This window comes from Lepidochelys kempii, chromosome 3 (assembly GCF_965140265.1).
Source record: "Lepidochelys kempii isolate rLepKem1 chromosome 3, rLepKem1.hap2, whole genome shotgun sequence".
Classification (NCBI taxonomy): domain Eukaryota; kingdom Metazoa; phylum Chordata; order Testudines; family Cheloniidae; genus Lepidochelys; species Lepidochelys kempii.
In genome coordinates this window covers 204,334,644-204,349,357 of record NC_133258.1, presented here as the reverse complement: position 1 = coordinate 204,349,357, position 14,714 = coordinate 204,334,644, and the positions used below count along the sequence as shown (strand labels likewise).

Genomic DNA, 14,714 nt, shown 5'->3' with positions numbered 1-14,714 from the left:
CTGCTGCTTGGGTGTGCAAGGGGGGAATGTGCACAAAAAATCTGGTCCCACTTGTACACCACCACCATCAAGTGCAACTGCCTGGCACTACTATAGTTCTTGCACTCCACCACATGCTGAGATTGCACCCACTTTCTATCTCCACGGGGTACAAATCTCATTGGTTAAGAAGAAATTTATACTATGAGGGTGGTCTGGTAGTGCAGTGACAATCCTCCTCCTTCCATACTTTTCCTTTCCCAACCCAAAGACCTGGACACCTCATAAGTCCCTTCAAAGGAGTTTCCATGTAGTTAGGGTAAGGGAAGGATGATCATTTTAGCATCTGTGTTTTAGGCTATGTCTACACAGTTTTGTTGGTAAAACTTTTGTCGGTCATGGGTGTGAAAAAAAACACCTCCTGACTGACAGAAGTTTCCCTGACAAAAGCTGTCGGCGGGACACGTTCTCTCGCTAACATAGCTAGTGCCACTTAATGGGGGTGGTTTAATTAAGCCGGCTGGAGACCTCTCTCCCATCAGCATAGAGCAGCTACATGAGAGACCTTACAATAGCGCTGTAGTGTAGACATACCCTAAGGCATACTGGAGGGAAATGATATTGTTATCAGGGAAACCGAAGAAGATGAGGCAACAATAATTGAGGCGAGTGATGACTAGACTGAGCACAGGCATGTGTTTGAATTCAGTGTTCTACGGAGTGTGCATGTGTGACTATAGACAGGTAATCTTTGTATTCGTAGGAGCTGGAAGGTGGACTGTCTGTCACAAAATTAAAAAAGAAAGGAGTGAAAGTGGAAAGCAAATCCAGCTGGAATGATACAGCCCAAGAGTTTCAAGGTATGACTGCATTAAAGCCAAATTGGACCTTAACCCCACTGAAAGTAGTTGGTAGGAGTGTATTTTTCTGTTCTCTGCAGGAAACTGCAGATAATCTCACAGATATCTCAGACACTGAGCATTCTCTGTGAGTTCCCATGTGCTTTAGAACCCCTTATGCTTAACAATCTGTCCCAATTTGTATTTAGCTTAGACACTCTGGTTACCTTCCCCAGACCTGAAGAAGAACTCTTTGAAGCTTGAAAGTTTGTACCGTCCACCAACAGAAGTTGGTCCAATGATAGTTATCACCTCACCTGTCTTGTCTCGTACCCTCTCATATCCTGGGACCAACACAGCCACAACAACACTACAAACATTTAAGTTAATGGGAGTTTCAGATGTCTTAGACACAATTGTGTCGAGGGCCTTCAGAGTTTTGCCTGCATAAGGAGTGCAGGATTATACCACAAGGCAAAAATGAAAACTTAGCTCAGATTTTGATTCATGCTATAAATAAAGCTGATTGTTCCATAGCTATGATAAATGAGCCTGCTTAAGAGCATAAGATCCTAATGCCATCGCTCATTAATTTACTTTTGGGTGGAGGTTTTAGGAGAGGAGAAAATCTTAATTAAGGGGAAAATGCAAAAGGAAACCCTTCATTAGAGAGGAACTTGTGATAGATTTCCACTACCAGAAAACTGTTTGCCAAATAACCTTTTCGAAAATGGCGAGAACTGTTCTTAGATGTTGGGATGTGATCCTGGGATTACATGTGTCATAATGTTAATCAAATCTCATGTTTTTCTGAAGTGCATGATAGAGGAATGATGGGATGAAATTTGCCTGTAATTTTAGACTTGGAGTTAGAGAGAAGAACTGTCCACAAGTCTTTGAAAGGGCCACGGTTCGTGAATGGTCATTTGGAAACACAAGGTTATGGAGAAAAGTCCATCTCATCACCACCAACACACCAGTCCCAGGTAAGTTAAACAGTTACTGGGGGAAACAATAAGGGCCAGGCTGAGAGTTGACTCTCAGCCCAGTGTGAGGGAATAGCTCCAGAAAGGAGCTGTGAGTCAGAGAGAGGCCTATGAATCACAGTTCCTCCAGCGCTCCTGCCTTGCACCCAGTTGGAGGCAGGGGAATTTGGTTGGGTTGGCCCATTTCCAGAACCAGCATGGTTGCTGGCTGGTGTATAAAGGGTGCAGGTTGAGGGCCCTTCCCGCTCCCCATGCACTAGCTTGGTGGGGTCAATATCGGGTCTATGGGCTTTACTGTTCCGCCAGATCATGATTTATGATGAGTGAGTCCTGCAGGGTGGTCTGAGATCCCTTTACTCTCCTGCACAACCATGCAGGACTGGATGAGAACTGAGCCCTAAACAATTAAAAATATTTGAAGCTTTCGTAGTCATCCTCATTCCTTTTTCCATCTAGTTCACTTCTCTGCCTATACTGTACAGTACTGATTTAAACAAGTTGGTGGTGACAGGCCTGTAATACATAATTCAAGGAACGTCCAAAGCAGAACTCAGCCATCAGTAAAGACTGATGAGGCAGAGCAAATAATTGATGACTGACTCTTACTGTTTCTCTTTCTAACTCGTTAGTGATTTATAGACCTGCAGCAGTAGTAGTTTCTGTTTGTTAAATACAGGTGAAATTGTTAAAATGTAGGATCTGATCCTGCTCTCATTAAAGTAAATAGTAAGACTCACATTTATTTTATCAGGAGCTGGAGGTCCTTATTGTGGATCACAGATGAAATTCACTGGTTTAGCAGGCCTTACCTGAAGCCTCTGAATTGCAGTGAGTTTTACCTTGAACAATAAGCATTCATATGGGGATGTAGCTGGGTCAACCTAACTTTTCAGTGTAGACCAGCCCTTGTTCTACACTGAAAAGTTAGGTGGACATAGCTACATGGTCAGGGGTGTGGAAAAGACATACTCCTCAGACATAGCTATGCTAACCTATACTCAAGCGCAGACTCAGCTATGTCAATGGAAAAATACCTCCATCAACATACTTAATTTAGTTCAGGGAGGTGGACTTCCTACACTGATGGGGAAAAAACCCCTTCATTGGAGTAGGCTGCATCTACACTTTGGGGTTATGCTGGCATAGTCTCTAAACTGTAAATGTACTTGGAGACTAATGCAGCGTACACACAGCCTGGACTGAGAGAAGGGGTTTTCTGTCAGTGTCGGAACGCCACCTCCCCAAACGAAGTCAGCTGTGTTGACAGCTCTCTTCCACTGCCATAGCTGCATCTATTCTGCGGTTTAGGTTGGCTTAGCTACAGTGGTCAGGGGTGTGGTTTTTTACATCCCTTGCCAAAGTAGCTATGCCAATCTAACTTTTCAGTGTAGATCAGCCTATAGGTAATAAGTCATTTATAATCAAATTAATATTTTTACCGTGCATGTTTCACTATCTTAAAGAACCATCTTTATTTCAGTTCATTAGTTCCGCAGTGTCTAGCAGGAAAAGTCTAACAAGCACCCAGACAATGAGAATCCAGAGGGAAACAGACTTCCTCAAGTAAGGTGTTTTTTTCCCCCGTGCTGTTTGTGGTAGGGGAATCACAGAGAAATTGCTTTAACAATTGAAGGGACAATGCTGTTAAATTAAACTAAAATGAGGAAGGTAAGTGTGGACATTGGTTAATAAAAGGGGACTGCTGTTGTCATATTGTTTTAATGTTACAGTATCTTACTGATAATGTCTTATTATAGTGAGATGTCAACTTAATTAGTGATCTGACATCCCAAAGAATGGGGAGGGGGAGGAATTGGGTTTAAAATTCCAGTATGTAGCCCTTTCTCGTGTTGGTGAGCATTTGCCCAGGAGTAGTCCCAGACAGTGAGTGTGAGTAAGTGCTCACCAGTCTAGGCTCTTTGATTCCCTGCGCTGGGTTTCACTACAGGAGGTTGCAGGATTTAGCAGCACAAATTGAGAACACGTTCAACCAGTTTGCTGTTATTTCTAGGTGTGCACATTGCTTAGCTCCTCGCCCATCTGATCCCTTTGCTCGCTTCTGTCAAGAATGTGGTTCTCCTATCCTGCCAGTGCCAGGGTATCACCTTCCATCCCCTGAAGGAGCTCAGGTCAGCAAAAAAAATTGTAACCAACTCCCTCCTATTTCGAGAATCAGCCTCCACAAATTATATAAGTTACTGCTGAGGGAACTGTGTTTTCATCACACTTTCTGTTGGAAAATCCTGCTCTCTGCAATTCTTCATATCGGTCAGTAACTTTGACAGGAGGGACAATAATAATTCTTTCTGGTTTGTTTTGCCTGTGGCTTTCAGCTGACCAGGGCAAGTTTCTAATGGGATCTGTTCTTGTAAGCATATTCTGGAAAAATAAATTATTTTCTCTTCATCTGTGCCAGAAAAGAGCAAAAATATAGATTCCCATTAGAGCTGCAGTGACCAACAAATCTTCAGAAACTGTAAAGTTACGAATACTTACATTTCTACTGGCTTCACTGAGAGCAGTGTCAGGCTCTGATTGGAAAATAAATTGCTTTTGCAACTAACACTTTTGCTCCTTCTGTCTCATACAGGAGGCAGTATCCAATCATGAGCTGGTCAGGCCAACAAACAATGTAACTTCCACAAGAACGTATCTGCACCCAGGATTGTACTCTTGGGTTCTGCAGAAATCTGACTGAATTAGCAAAACCAATTTCAGATTTTGCTTATTCATGAGTTTTTTTGCCTCAGTGAGCAATGTATAGGGTTAAATACCATGGGAAGAGTAGGTCTTGTTTATTTCAGCTCCATAAATGGCTCCTACTTGAAAAGCAAATGCAATTACTAGAGTCCACACATAAATCTATCAGCAACCTGATACTGAAAGGGGAATGGTATAGGATCAGTTGTAACCCTTCCCTTGTGCTCATGATGGGGAACAAGAGTCAGTGGGACTGGACAAGGGAGTGTGACTTAACTAGAGAGCAACGGATCTTCATCACGCTCCCGCTATGCCCAAGAAACCCCTCTTTAGGTACTGTCTTGGGTTTTGACCTCTGCAGGTCTCAAGGTAATATATCAGGTAGGAGGAGCTAAAATGGAGGATCAGCTACTGTACAGTTCCCACTGAGCCCAGCGGATTTCTTAGGATAAATAAACCTGGGAGTTAATGCTGATCCATTTTAATACAATACAAAATACAGTGTGATACAAAGTATAGTGTAGCCCCCTTCCTTTAGAATTTTGTGAGCTTGTTATTTTTTTTAAAATGTTATTAAAAATGGACCAAACATGCGCGTGCTGTTAGGTGGTTATAACTCAGCCAGGGTCACTGAGTTGCAAGAATAATGTTATCATGGCAAAAGTGTATTTTTTTTACTCTTTTAGTTTTCAGAACTGTTGCTTAACTTTCTGCCTTCAGGCAGAGAAGGGATCTGGACAATTTCAGCCTGAAAAGTGAAAGTTTGAGACAGTTGTCAGTAATTAAGGAACAGCCTTTAAAATGGAACTACTTCGGTAACTTTAACTATAGCTGGAGCACACCCCGTTAGCGATAGTTAGGTTTTGACATTGCTGCAGTATCATTAATGTTGAACTTGTTGCAGTTGGAAATGAATATTATTCTTTTGATGGACTGCATGTATAGTTTAATTATTTCTCTGATGGGGCACACACTTCTCCCATCCTCTTTGCTTTGCATAAGCTGCTCAGAGAGTCATAAGATAAGCCATACTGGGAGAGACCAAAGGTCCATCTAGCCCAGTATCCTGTCTTCTGACAGTGGCCATTGCCAGGTGCCCCAGAAGGAATGAACAGAACAGGTAATCATCAAGTGATCCATCCCCTGTCGCCCATTCCCAGCTTCTGGCAAACAGAGGTGAGGGACACCATGTAGATACCACCGTACAGTTCATTTATAGTGTTTTACTCCACCACCTTCTGTATACTAGTGCAGTCACAGTATTTTATGTTATCCAGCTTTACTAGCCCTGTTACAAAGGGTAGGGGAGAAGTTGTCTCCCTCCTCCCAGAGGACTCCTCCTTCTGCACTCTTCCTCTCCTTCTCTTTCTTGCTTTGCTTTTTCCTTTGCTTCCTTTCTGCGCTCTTTTATCCAGTCTCCGTAATGTGCTAATTAGCTCATTAGCTCCCCAGCCCCAATCAGAACATCAGGAACTCCTCTTCTTAATCCCCTAGGCCTAATCGATTAAACAGTGACCATAGTGCTTCAATAGGTGCTGATTCCTAGCACTCTGTCACAGTTTTAGGATTTTGCTCACACATATAATAGTCACAATAACACAATGAGGCTGATTTAGATGCACAATTCCCATTGGAATTAATGGGAATTGTGTGTCTAAATCCACTAGGTGGCTTTGAAAATCTTAGCCTAGAGCTCTGTATAGCTCTATTTCTTATCTATTAACCATAATCAGGATGTTTGATCCTGTACAAAACACAGAGATAGTCATTGCCACAAGTAATAGTCTAAGTCTCTGATCCTGAAAACACTCGAGTAATTTCACACATGTAAGCAGTCCCATTGATTTCAATGAGACTGGTCACATACTTAAAGCTACTTAGGTGTGTGTTTGCAATATTGAGGCCATAAATGCAGACACATGCCAGATGACAGACAAAGTGTAGATTTCACTTTCTTTTAAATGTTACATTAGACACTTAGCATGAACTCCTGGCCCCACTGAGATCAGTGAGAGTTTGGCCATTGACTTCAATGGGGCCAGGATTTGACCCTTATTACTTTGTGGTGGAGATGATTTGATGAAGAAGAGGGAGTTCCAAGCACAAGGGGAAGCATAGAAGACAGTGCAAAGACAAAGGTGTGAGGACATACAGGGACATTTTGTGGGAGATAAGAGTAGAGATGTAGGCAGTGCCCAGCTTGAATGAAGGGAAAGATGCGAAGTTTGAATCTGACATGAATGCCAGTGGAAAGCCAGTGAAAGGAGTGGTATGGTCAGAGTGACAGGAGAAGAACAAGTTTGGCAGTGGCATTTTGAATAGACTGTAGGGGTTGAAATAAGAAACAGTGAGAACAGGAAATAGGAGGTTTTATCAGATGAGAGCTGACCAAGGCCTGGACAAGAGTTACAGTAGTAGGAAAGAGAAGAACTTTAGGGACCTTGAATAATATGGTATATCTATGGAATAAGTACACCATAATTACATGGGTAACATTGATTCTGCTGTGTTAAGACTGCATGGATCAAAATAGGTAATGTTGTGGGATTCAAATCACTTGTCCCATTATCCTAAAAAATGATTCATAGCAGGGTAATGCTGAATGACAGACACAGAAAAGCAACAGGTATTTTCTGGTAAGAACCCATCCTGTAATCTCTGAGATCACATATGAGGAGAGAGAGATTGTTTGAAACAAATGAGAATATTCTCCCTCAAATACTGTCTTACATGTCAGTACAGTACTCGTGTTGGACTTGTTTTCCTCTAATAATAGTAAATAAACACCAGGCCTTCAGAACAGCAGCAGCCTCCTTATTTAATCTGCTGAGCTGGGTATCTAGATGAGAATGTGGATTGACTTGTTTTTGAATGGCAGCATTACTCTGGAATTAACTCTTATAATGGCAACATTAGAGGTCATCATTAATTCCAATGAAACCACTATTTTGAGGGGGGTAAAATTTAGCTCTAAAATGTGTATAAATGGGTTGACAAATGAAGTTACAAATTTCCACTCAGGCATCTATTTTTTGAGCAAAACTTACCTTGTATGAGTTTGTCCTTTGTTTTTGTTTTCTTAGTTTTACGGGACTCTGAAAAACCGTCCCTGCCCTGGTTTCCAGTCTCTACTTTGTCTCCCCTTTCCCCCAGCTAAAGTAACAGTAATCTTTATTATTTGCATTGCAGTGGTGCCAGAGGGCTTGATCAGGACTTTGTGCTAGGTGCTTTGTGCTAGGCATAGGAAGACCAGCCTCTGCCCCAAGGAGCTTAGAATCCACTTTTTAGCAGAGCACTTGTCTAATGGGAATAGTTCCTTTTGACAGCTATAGTTCATGACACTTTTTAGTATTCACTGTGTATTATACACTGGTTATTTTGATTATTGAGGAAAATCTTGCCCCATCTATTGCATGGCTGTAGAAAGTTCTGGAACTCGCATGGTTCCTTGTATGGTGGGTGGATTGCAGCAGATCCTGTTTGGCACAGGGCCCATTCCTACGAGGCTCATGGGGGAGGTGTAATTTATGGGCATGGCAAGAGCAGCTGATGTGTGGAAGTATGCACATACAACTGTTATTCTCCTTGTGCAAATGGCCCTTGGGCACATATCATCTCCCTGGCCTACTGGAACCTTAAAGCAGCAATAAGTGCTGCAGAATGGCACTCTGCAGCCTGGAGGGAAGATTCTTTTCCCTTCTCCTGAAGCACCCATAGATGTCCTGGGTATACCCCTGTGCAATGTAAACTCCAGCTGGGGCCGGGGGGGGGCGGCTTAAGTGAGGTCAGAGGTCCCTGATGTTCCCTTCCTCCTCCCTTTCCCCACTGTGTTACTGTTGCAGCCATAAGAGCAGCTGTGAAGCTTCCCTACAGAGGCAGGATGTTGTCAGGGGAAAGGAATCCTTCCCCACCACAACCACGAGGGCTACTCCAAGCATAGCCTAAGGTTTATCTACTCAGGGCATAGCCCAGGATTTAGGTGTTTAGGAAGCAATTGCCAGAAGTTGGGAATGGGCGACCGGGGATGGATCACTTGATGATTCCCTGTTCCGTTCATTCTCTCTGGGGCACCTGGCACTGGCCACTGTCAGGAGACAGGATACTGGGCTAGATGGACCATTGGTCTGAACCAGTGTGGTCGTTCTTTTGTTCTTAATTTCATTCCACTTTCCTGCAGTGTGAATTGCCATAGATATTTCATTGTAATGCTCCGTGTGCTGCAGTGTGTACTTTCCTTAGCATTCCCTGACACCCTATCTCAGAGGAAAGGAGCCAGTCCTTTGTGAGTGTGTTATGACTCAATGCTGAGTAAATGTCCCACTGGAATCAGTGTGAGGCTTTTTTCCTGAGTAAAGACTAAGGATTACAGGATTTGTCTTATAAAGAACCCTAGTAATGACAACATCTTACCGTTTGTAGCAGGAATAATATATGGGGTAGATGCTTCCTAATATCAGATCCCTGTGCCTACTGCTTTACCCTCTGCTAAGTGATAATATTGTGAAGTCTGATATTAACTTTCGTGATAGTGTAATTTTCCATTATAAAGAAACATCATGCTGTCTTTTGTACAGATGGGACTATGCGTAGAATGCAGAACTATGGTACCAATGAACACACCAACTTGTATTGTATGTGAGGCCCCTATAGCTCCACAGCTGCAGCCCCAGGCCAGCATCTGCTTAAAGGTAATGAAGAATCAATGTAACCAATAAGTAAATTACCTAGAGCTTTGTATGTTTCCTATAGACGATTTTTTGTCACAGATGTTTTGGTTCCATTTGGCTTTGGGTCTTTACCTTGCCGCAACTTTGAGTTAGTAGGATTTAAAATATTTATTGAACAGTAGCTGTCATTAAAGATAGACCTCAGTAGCATGACAAAGCATGCTGTACAAGAGCACAATATGTCAGTAATATCTATTTGAGTGAGGTAGGGATACATTTCTTCTGCACAGTATAGAGTATGTTAATTTGATCTGTCTAGGCATTTATACCTTACTCATAGCTATTTTAACGCTAATAAATCTGTCCTCACAATTCTATTTGCCTCTTTTGATTGTGAAATATTACTTATTCTATGAGAATGGCACAGCTGGAGCAGTTACTGGAGATGGGGTGAGGGGGAGACAGGTTCCGGGGGGTTCCTGTGGGATGTAGAATGCAGTCTCAGCTGGTGATTCTCAGCTAGCTTGTTATCATGGGGTATGATGGGCTGGGGAGGCATTTCTGGGAAAGGGAGGAGGCTGCTGAAGGAAGAACTGTGGGAATGGGGATTGTCAGAAAGTGAACTGAGGATGTTCACTGGCTGAGGACTCCTCGTTGTTGTTTTTACATTTGTCATAGACATCAGCCCACGCTTTAAATGGTTTAGAGCAGCCCTAATGTAGGTAGAGAGCGGCAATCCTAAACCAGTTGAGCATGGCTAGTGTGGACACGCTTGTCGACACTAGAATTTGTCATACTCATAATTCCTAGCACCGGTGGAAACTCACACTCCGTAGCAGTAACCAGGGCTGACCAGTGAGATCTCCCCAGGAAGAGTAGCCCAAAGGTAAAGGTGGCTTTCTTTTGATTTTCCCTGCAAATAATAGACTGTTTGCAAGGAACTGTGTGTATAACTAAGCAAATTGGCACTAGTGTATAAACAGCCTTGAAGGGAACACTGATGTTGGAGCCCCTGAGGCAAATGTATTGCCAATTCAACACTGCCATCAGCTGCAGATCTGCATGGCAGCTGGGCATGGTAGCTTAACTTTATTAAGGAGTTATTTGAGCACTGTGTGTGCACACTTGAGGGAGTTCCTCCATCTGTAGGACTAAGCTACGCGTACCTCTGCAGGCTCAAATCCCTGTTGAGCAGATGGTTTATCCTTACCGTTCTGTTGGCTGCAATTTAAAATTATCCGGTGATTAGTCTGTTTTTTCTGTATTTTAAAGGGCAAAGTAATCTGTCGGGTGTGTGGCACAGGAAATCCTATTCACATAAAACACTGTGTGACCTGTGAAAGCAGACTGCCTGAAATACAGACGGTAAGGTTCATGTACAAAACAGTCACAGTTGGTTACATGAGATCAGTGAATGAACTTAGTTTTCTTATTCTTGAAAACATGGGGCCAAATCTGGTCCTGTGCTGGGGACTGTGCTTTCTCTTGCATAGCCTAGGACAGAATTCTGGCACCTAGCAGCTCTCCCTTTGAAATATCCTGCTCCGAGCTCTGCAAGAATACTGGAAATCCCATCACACACCTTCTTGTATCTCTTGCGGGAGCCACAATTGTACAGTGCTGCTGTCTCTGCCAAAAGGTGCTTTGAAAATGTCTGTTAAAGGTGATGGTCTTGACTCAAAGTTTCCTTAATTTAGTGAAGCTTGTGTATGTTCAGTTCTCTTTTAAATTGCAATTAAAAACTATAAATCTTGACAACAATGATGGGTATTTGCAGCAGGAAAGACCACTCTTATCAATTTAAAATTTTGTGTGTATTCGTGATCTTTTAATTATTTTTATTATGTCCACTTCCTGCATTCCCTATCAGCGTACAACTACTATGCTTGTTTTTGGCAGTGACTCTGTCCAGAGGTGAGAGAAACAACAGTGAATTTTCCCTCTAAGATTGCTGTCTGTGTCATCTTCCAGTTTAGCTGTGTTCATTTGGCTGGGTGGAGTAGTTATTAATTTCTACCTCTTAGGCAAAATCTCTTCTAAATGCCCAAGGAGAGATTTTCTTTTGCTAAGCAGGGAGAGATACAGAGATGAGAGAAGACAGTAATAATTTGGATCTCATTGCCTACTGGTCACTATGACAACAATGCTAGATCTTAGCTAAAACTACCAGGACCTGGGTGTAGAGGTTTCCTGGACAATCCCTGTAATCTTGAAACTTCAGTGGGACTACTCACAAGCTTTAAATTAAGCATATTGTGCACTCTCACTGGTTCATTGTAGTAGGGTTACACTGAGGAGCTGGCTTGCTGGCAGTGAAACAACTATAGAAGATGAGGGCTCAAAATAAATGTGAAACAAGTGATCTAATCCCCCCAGCCCTCCACTCACGCCAACATTTTAAGATGTACACGAATCTTGCAAACAAATAAGAAAAATATTGGTCAAATTTTCTATTGTGGAATGTAGTTTTTTCAACATAGCCTGTTTTAATTTCAGATTTTCCTTATGCCGCCATGTTTCTAGGTAAATAATTGCACTATTAAGAAAGGACAAAATATGTTAGGAAATAAGGTTTTGTGGTCAGATTTCTCAGAGGATGAATAATGGAAAGTTAGAGGCACAAAAAACTATTTAAAAACATATTTTATTGTATCCTTTTAATGAGAAAATTCCACATTAGATCAGAGTAAACCCAGTGTTAATTCACTGCTGAAAGAATAGCTTTAGTCTGAGCATTCCCTTAGATTGAACATTGCTTTGTGCTTTCAAATTGGCTTGCTTTCGCACTCCCCTTATTTCCTTTTTGGTTTTCTTTTACTGTAGCCTATGAAATTCTTGTTTTGCTTTACTAGCCTGCACTCAGTCGAGATACACCACCACCTTTATCTAGTCATCTAGGGAGAACAATATCCTGCTCAAAATGTGGCCGTGATAACCACTGTGATGCTCGTTTCTGTGACTGGTGTGGAGCCAAGGTATGCTTTTAGGCTCAGGCTTCTGTAAAGACTGTTTTCTCTTTCTGTTTCATTGGCATTTGGTGTTTGTGTTGACAAGCCTGGTTTTACTCATCTGTGACCTGAAGCAATTACATAGCTCCATTCCCAAAAATCTTGTGGGTTAGGGCATGTTTTTATATTGTTATTATTTAATGTTTGAATAAAGTGCTATAGATGTGCAGAGCTCAGTAAAGAGAAATTAAAGACATAGGATGAAATTGTGATCCCATTAAAGTTAATGGCCAAACTCCCATTGCCTTCCAGAGGGCCAGAATTTCACCCATGTTCCCTGACCAGAGGAGTTTTTACCTAAAATAGCCAATGTAAAGATGTCCCCATGTAATGTATTTCTGCAACCATATTTCTATGTATTTCTACAACTTCTTGTGCTAGATTCACCCCCACCAGGATAGGGAAGTTCAAACTGTATCTTCTAGGGCCTCATACAAATTAGACAGGTTTCAGAGTGGTAGCCGTGTTACATAAGCTTACACAAGCTTATGCCCAAATAAATGTGTTAGTCTCTAAGGTGCCACAAGGACTCCTCGTTGTTTTTTTATAAAAATTAGAAACTTTGCTATATATGCCAGTGAAATCATGCTTCAGAGGGGTAGCCGTGTTAGTCTGGATCTGTAAAAGCGGCAAAGAGTCCTGTGGCACCTTATAGACTAACAGACGTATTGGAGCATGAGCTTTCGTGGGTGAATACCCACTTGGTCGGATGCAAGGTGAAAGTGAAATCATGGGTCTTCATAGAGAGAGGGCCTGGGGAGGAATACCATTGAACAGAATATTAACTGAGATGCTTTGACGTTCCAGAGCTCCACAGTACTGATGACAGGGTTTCCAAGAGGAGAATAATATTTTAAAAGTGCATTTGATATCAATAATTTAAGGTTGGTAGGCCTAAAAATTAACCTATGTAGTTGCTGATTCCATCTGCAAAACCCTACCTCTGCATGGCCTGGTTCAGCCAAAGTTGACGGTGATGAGCTGTATATTTGGTCTGGCTTTTGTCAGGGTGTGAGCCTGGTTTAGAACTGGCAACCAAGTCACCAGTCTAACAATTGTAACCACTATTACTCTAGTTTCTCTAAATTCATACTGGTTGGTCTGATTGGTAGTTTATTTCTGGGAGTACAAGAAGGTAGATCTCCATTGTGCTATATATGTATGTGCTCCTATGGTGACAACAGTTCCATTGTACTTTTCAGCCAGGTCCTCCTCCAAGCTACTTTACTTGCTTCAAGTGTGGTGCAAGCAACCACCCATATGCTAGATTCTGTGGATCTTGTGGTGTTTATATTGAGCCTCCATCAAGACTGGGCTCTCAGAATAGCATGCTATTGGGTGCTGGAGATACCTTTGTGTTTTCTGAGGTAAGTTGCATAACGTCACAAACGAGGCTGAGACCACAGTAGAGAGACTGGTATCCTCAACTGGTATAAATTGGTGTAACTCCATAGACTTCTTCCATCTGAGGATACCATGTTCTGCTTGCAAGCATTCTGTGAGCAGAAAAAGAGTTTACATACGTTCACTGAGGGAATTGTTTGCTGTGGATATTTATTCATCCCTAATCATTATTACGTATAGCAAAATGAGAAGCAATCCATCTCTCCTTAAAGTGTTTGCTCTTTAAGTACTTTTATCTGGTTCTGACACAATCACTCACAAATTATATCTGGCTAATTTAAGGTTTTCTTTGATTAATGCATATGCCACGTTGTTTTAAAAAAATATATTTTAAGAGAAGACCGTAATACTTAGCAAGCACAAATGTAAGGTATTAGAACATAAGTCAATTTCTGTTTACAAGAAATAGGTTGCATGGATTTTTCTGAGTATTTCTGATATGTGAGGGTGGCATTTTTCCCAAATGTTAACTGTAATTGGGCATTATTAAAATTATTCCTTTAAACAGTTTGCATCTCTGATTACTTTTTTTCATTCTAGGGTTGTTTTTACAGACATAGTTTCTTTCCTTTTTTGGTGATTTTTTTTTCTTGTATAAAGTTATATAACTATTAATTACACTTTATTATCACTTTTATCATCTGGGCACTGATTGTTCCCAATAGGATAAAGGATTACAGACTCGAGCTGCCTGGGAGCCTCTGGTTGTTTCATTACCAAAGTCAAGGCTAGATATAACAGAAAGAAAAGACAAAGGAACCCAGACCATTGGCCTGTTCTACCCATCCAGCACACTCTTGGAGAAGAAGGAACTTGAGCTGATTTCTCAAAAAGAAAAACAGGATAAGATGAGTGATCGCAAGCCCCTGCTCACAGCCATTAGTCCTGGAAGAGGTTAGAAATAGTTCATGATTGCACATGGTCAGCAAGGAAAACTTCCTCTGGTTCTGAAACAAAACTACAGTACTTTACCTTGTATTGTTTTAAAACGGGTCCTCTGTGGAATAATCCCTTGAAAAGCCACTCTTTTACATCATTACTCTGGTCTCTCTTCCCACTAATAACTGTATACCCTGTGTCTGGAGCTTTGATCTGAGACCGCAGCCATTCTCTAAAGCACAGCAAGCCTTC

At 41.7% G+C, this 14,714-nt stretch overlaps 1 protein-coding gene across 8 annotated transcripts in view; it reads left to right on the top strand.

The window, feature by feature from the left end:
* The window catches only part of DZANK1 (double zinc ribbon and ankyrin repeat domains 1), a 34,510-nt gene that overhangs the window by 4,583 nt on the left and 15,213 nt on the right, over positions 1-14,714 (top strand). For 5 of the 8 annotated variants that reach the window (XM_073339745.1, XM_073339744.1, XM_073339743.1 and 2 more), the window contains exons 5-14: positions 743-839; positions 1,680-1,804; positions 3,285-3,367; positions 3,816-3,933; positions 9,079-9,192; positions 10,444-10,536; positions 11,042-11,085; positions 12,062-12,146; positions 13,382-13,546; positions 14,249-14,477. In XM_073339745.1, coding sequence (XP_073195846.1) covers positions 743-839; positions 1,680-1,804; positions 3,285-3,367; positions 3,816-3,933; positions 9,079-9,192; positions 10,444-10,536; positions 11,042-11,085; positions 12,062-12,146; positions 13,382-13,546; positions 14,249-14,477 — 1,153 coding nt within the window. Of the gene's footprint in view, positions 1-742; positions 840-1,679; positions 1,805-3,284; positions 3,368-3,815; positions 3,934-9,078; positions 9,193-10,443; positions 10,537-11,041; positions 11,086-12,023; positions 12,147-13,381; positions 13,547-14,248; positions 14,478-14,714 lie in introns of all 8 variants that reach the window. The other 3 variants (XM_073339742.1, XM_073339748.1, XM_073339747.1) reach the window with 3 other exon arrangements.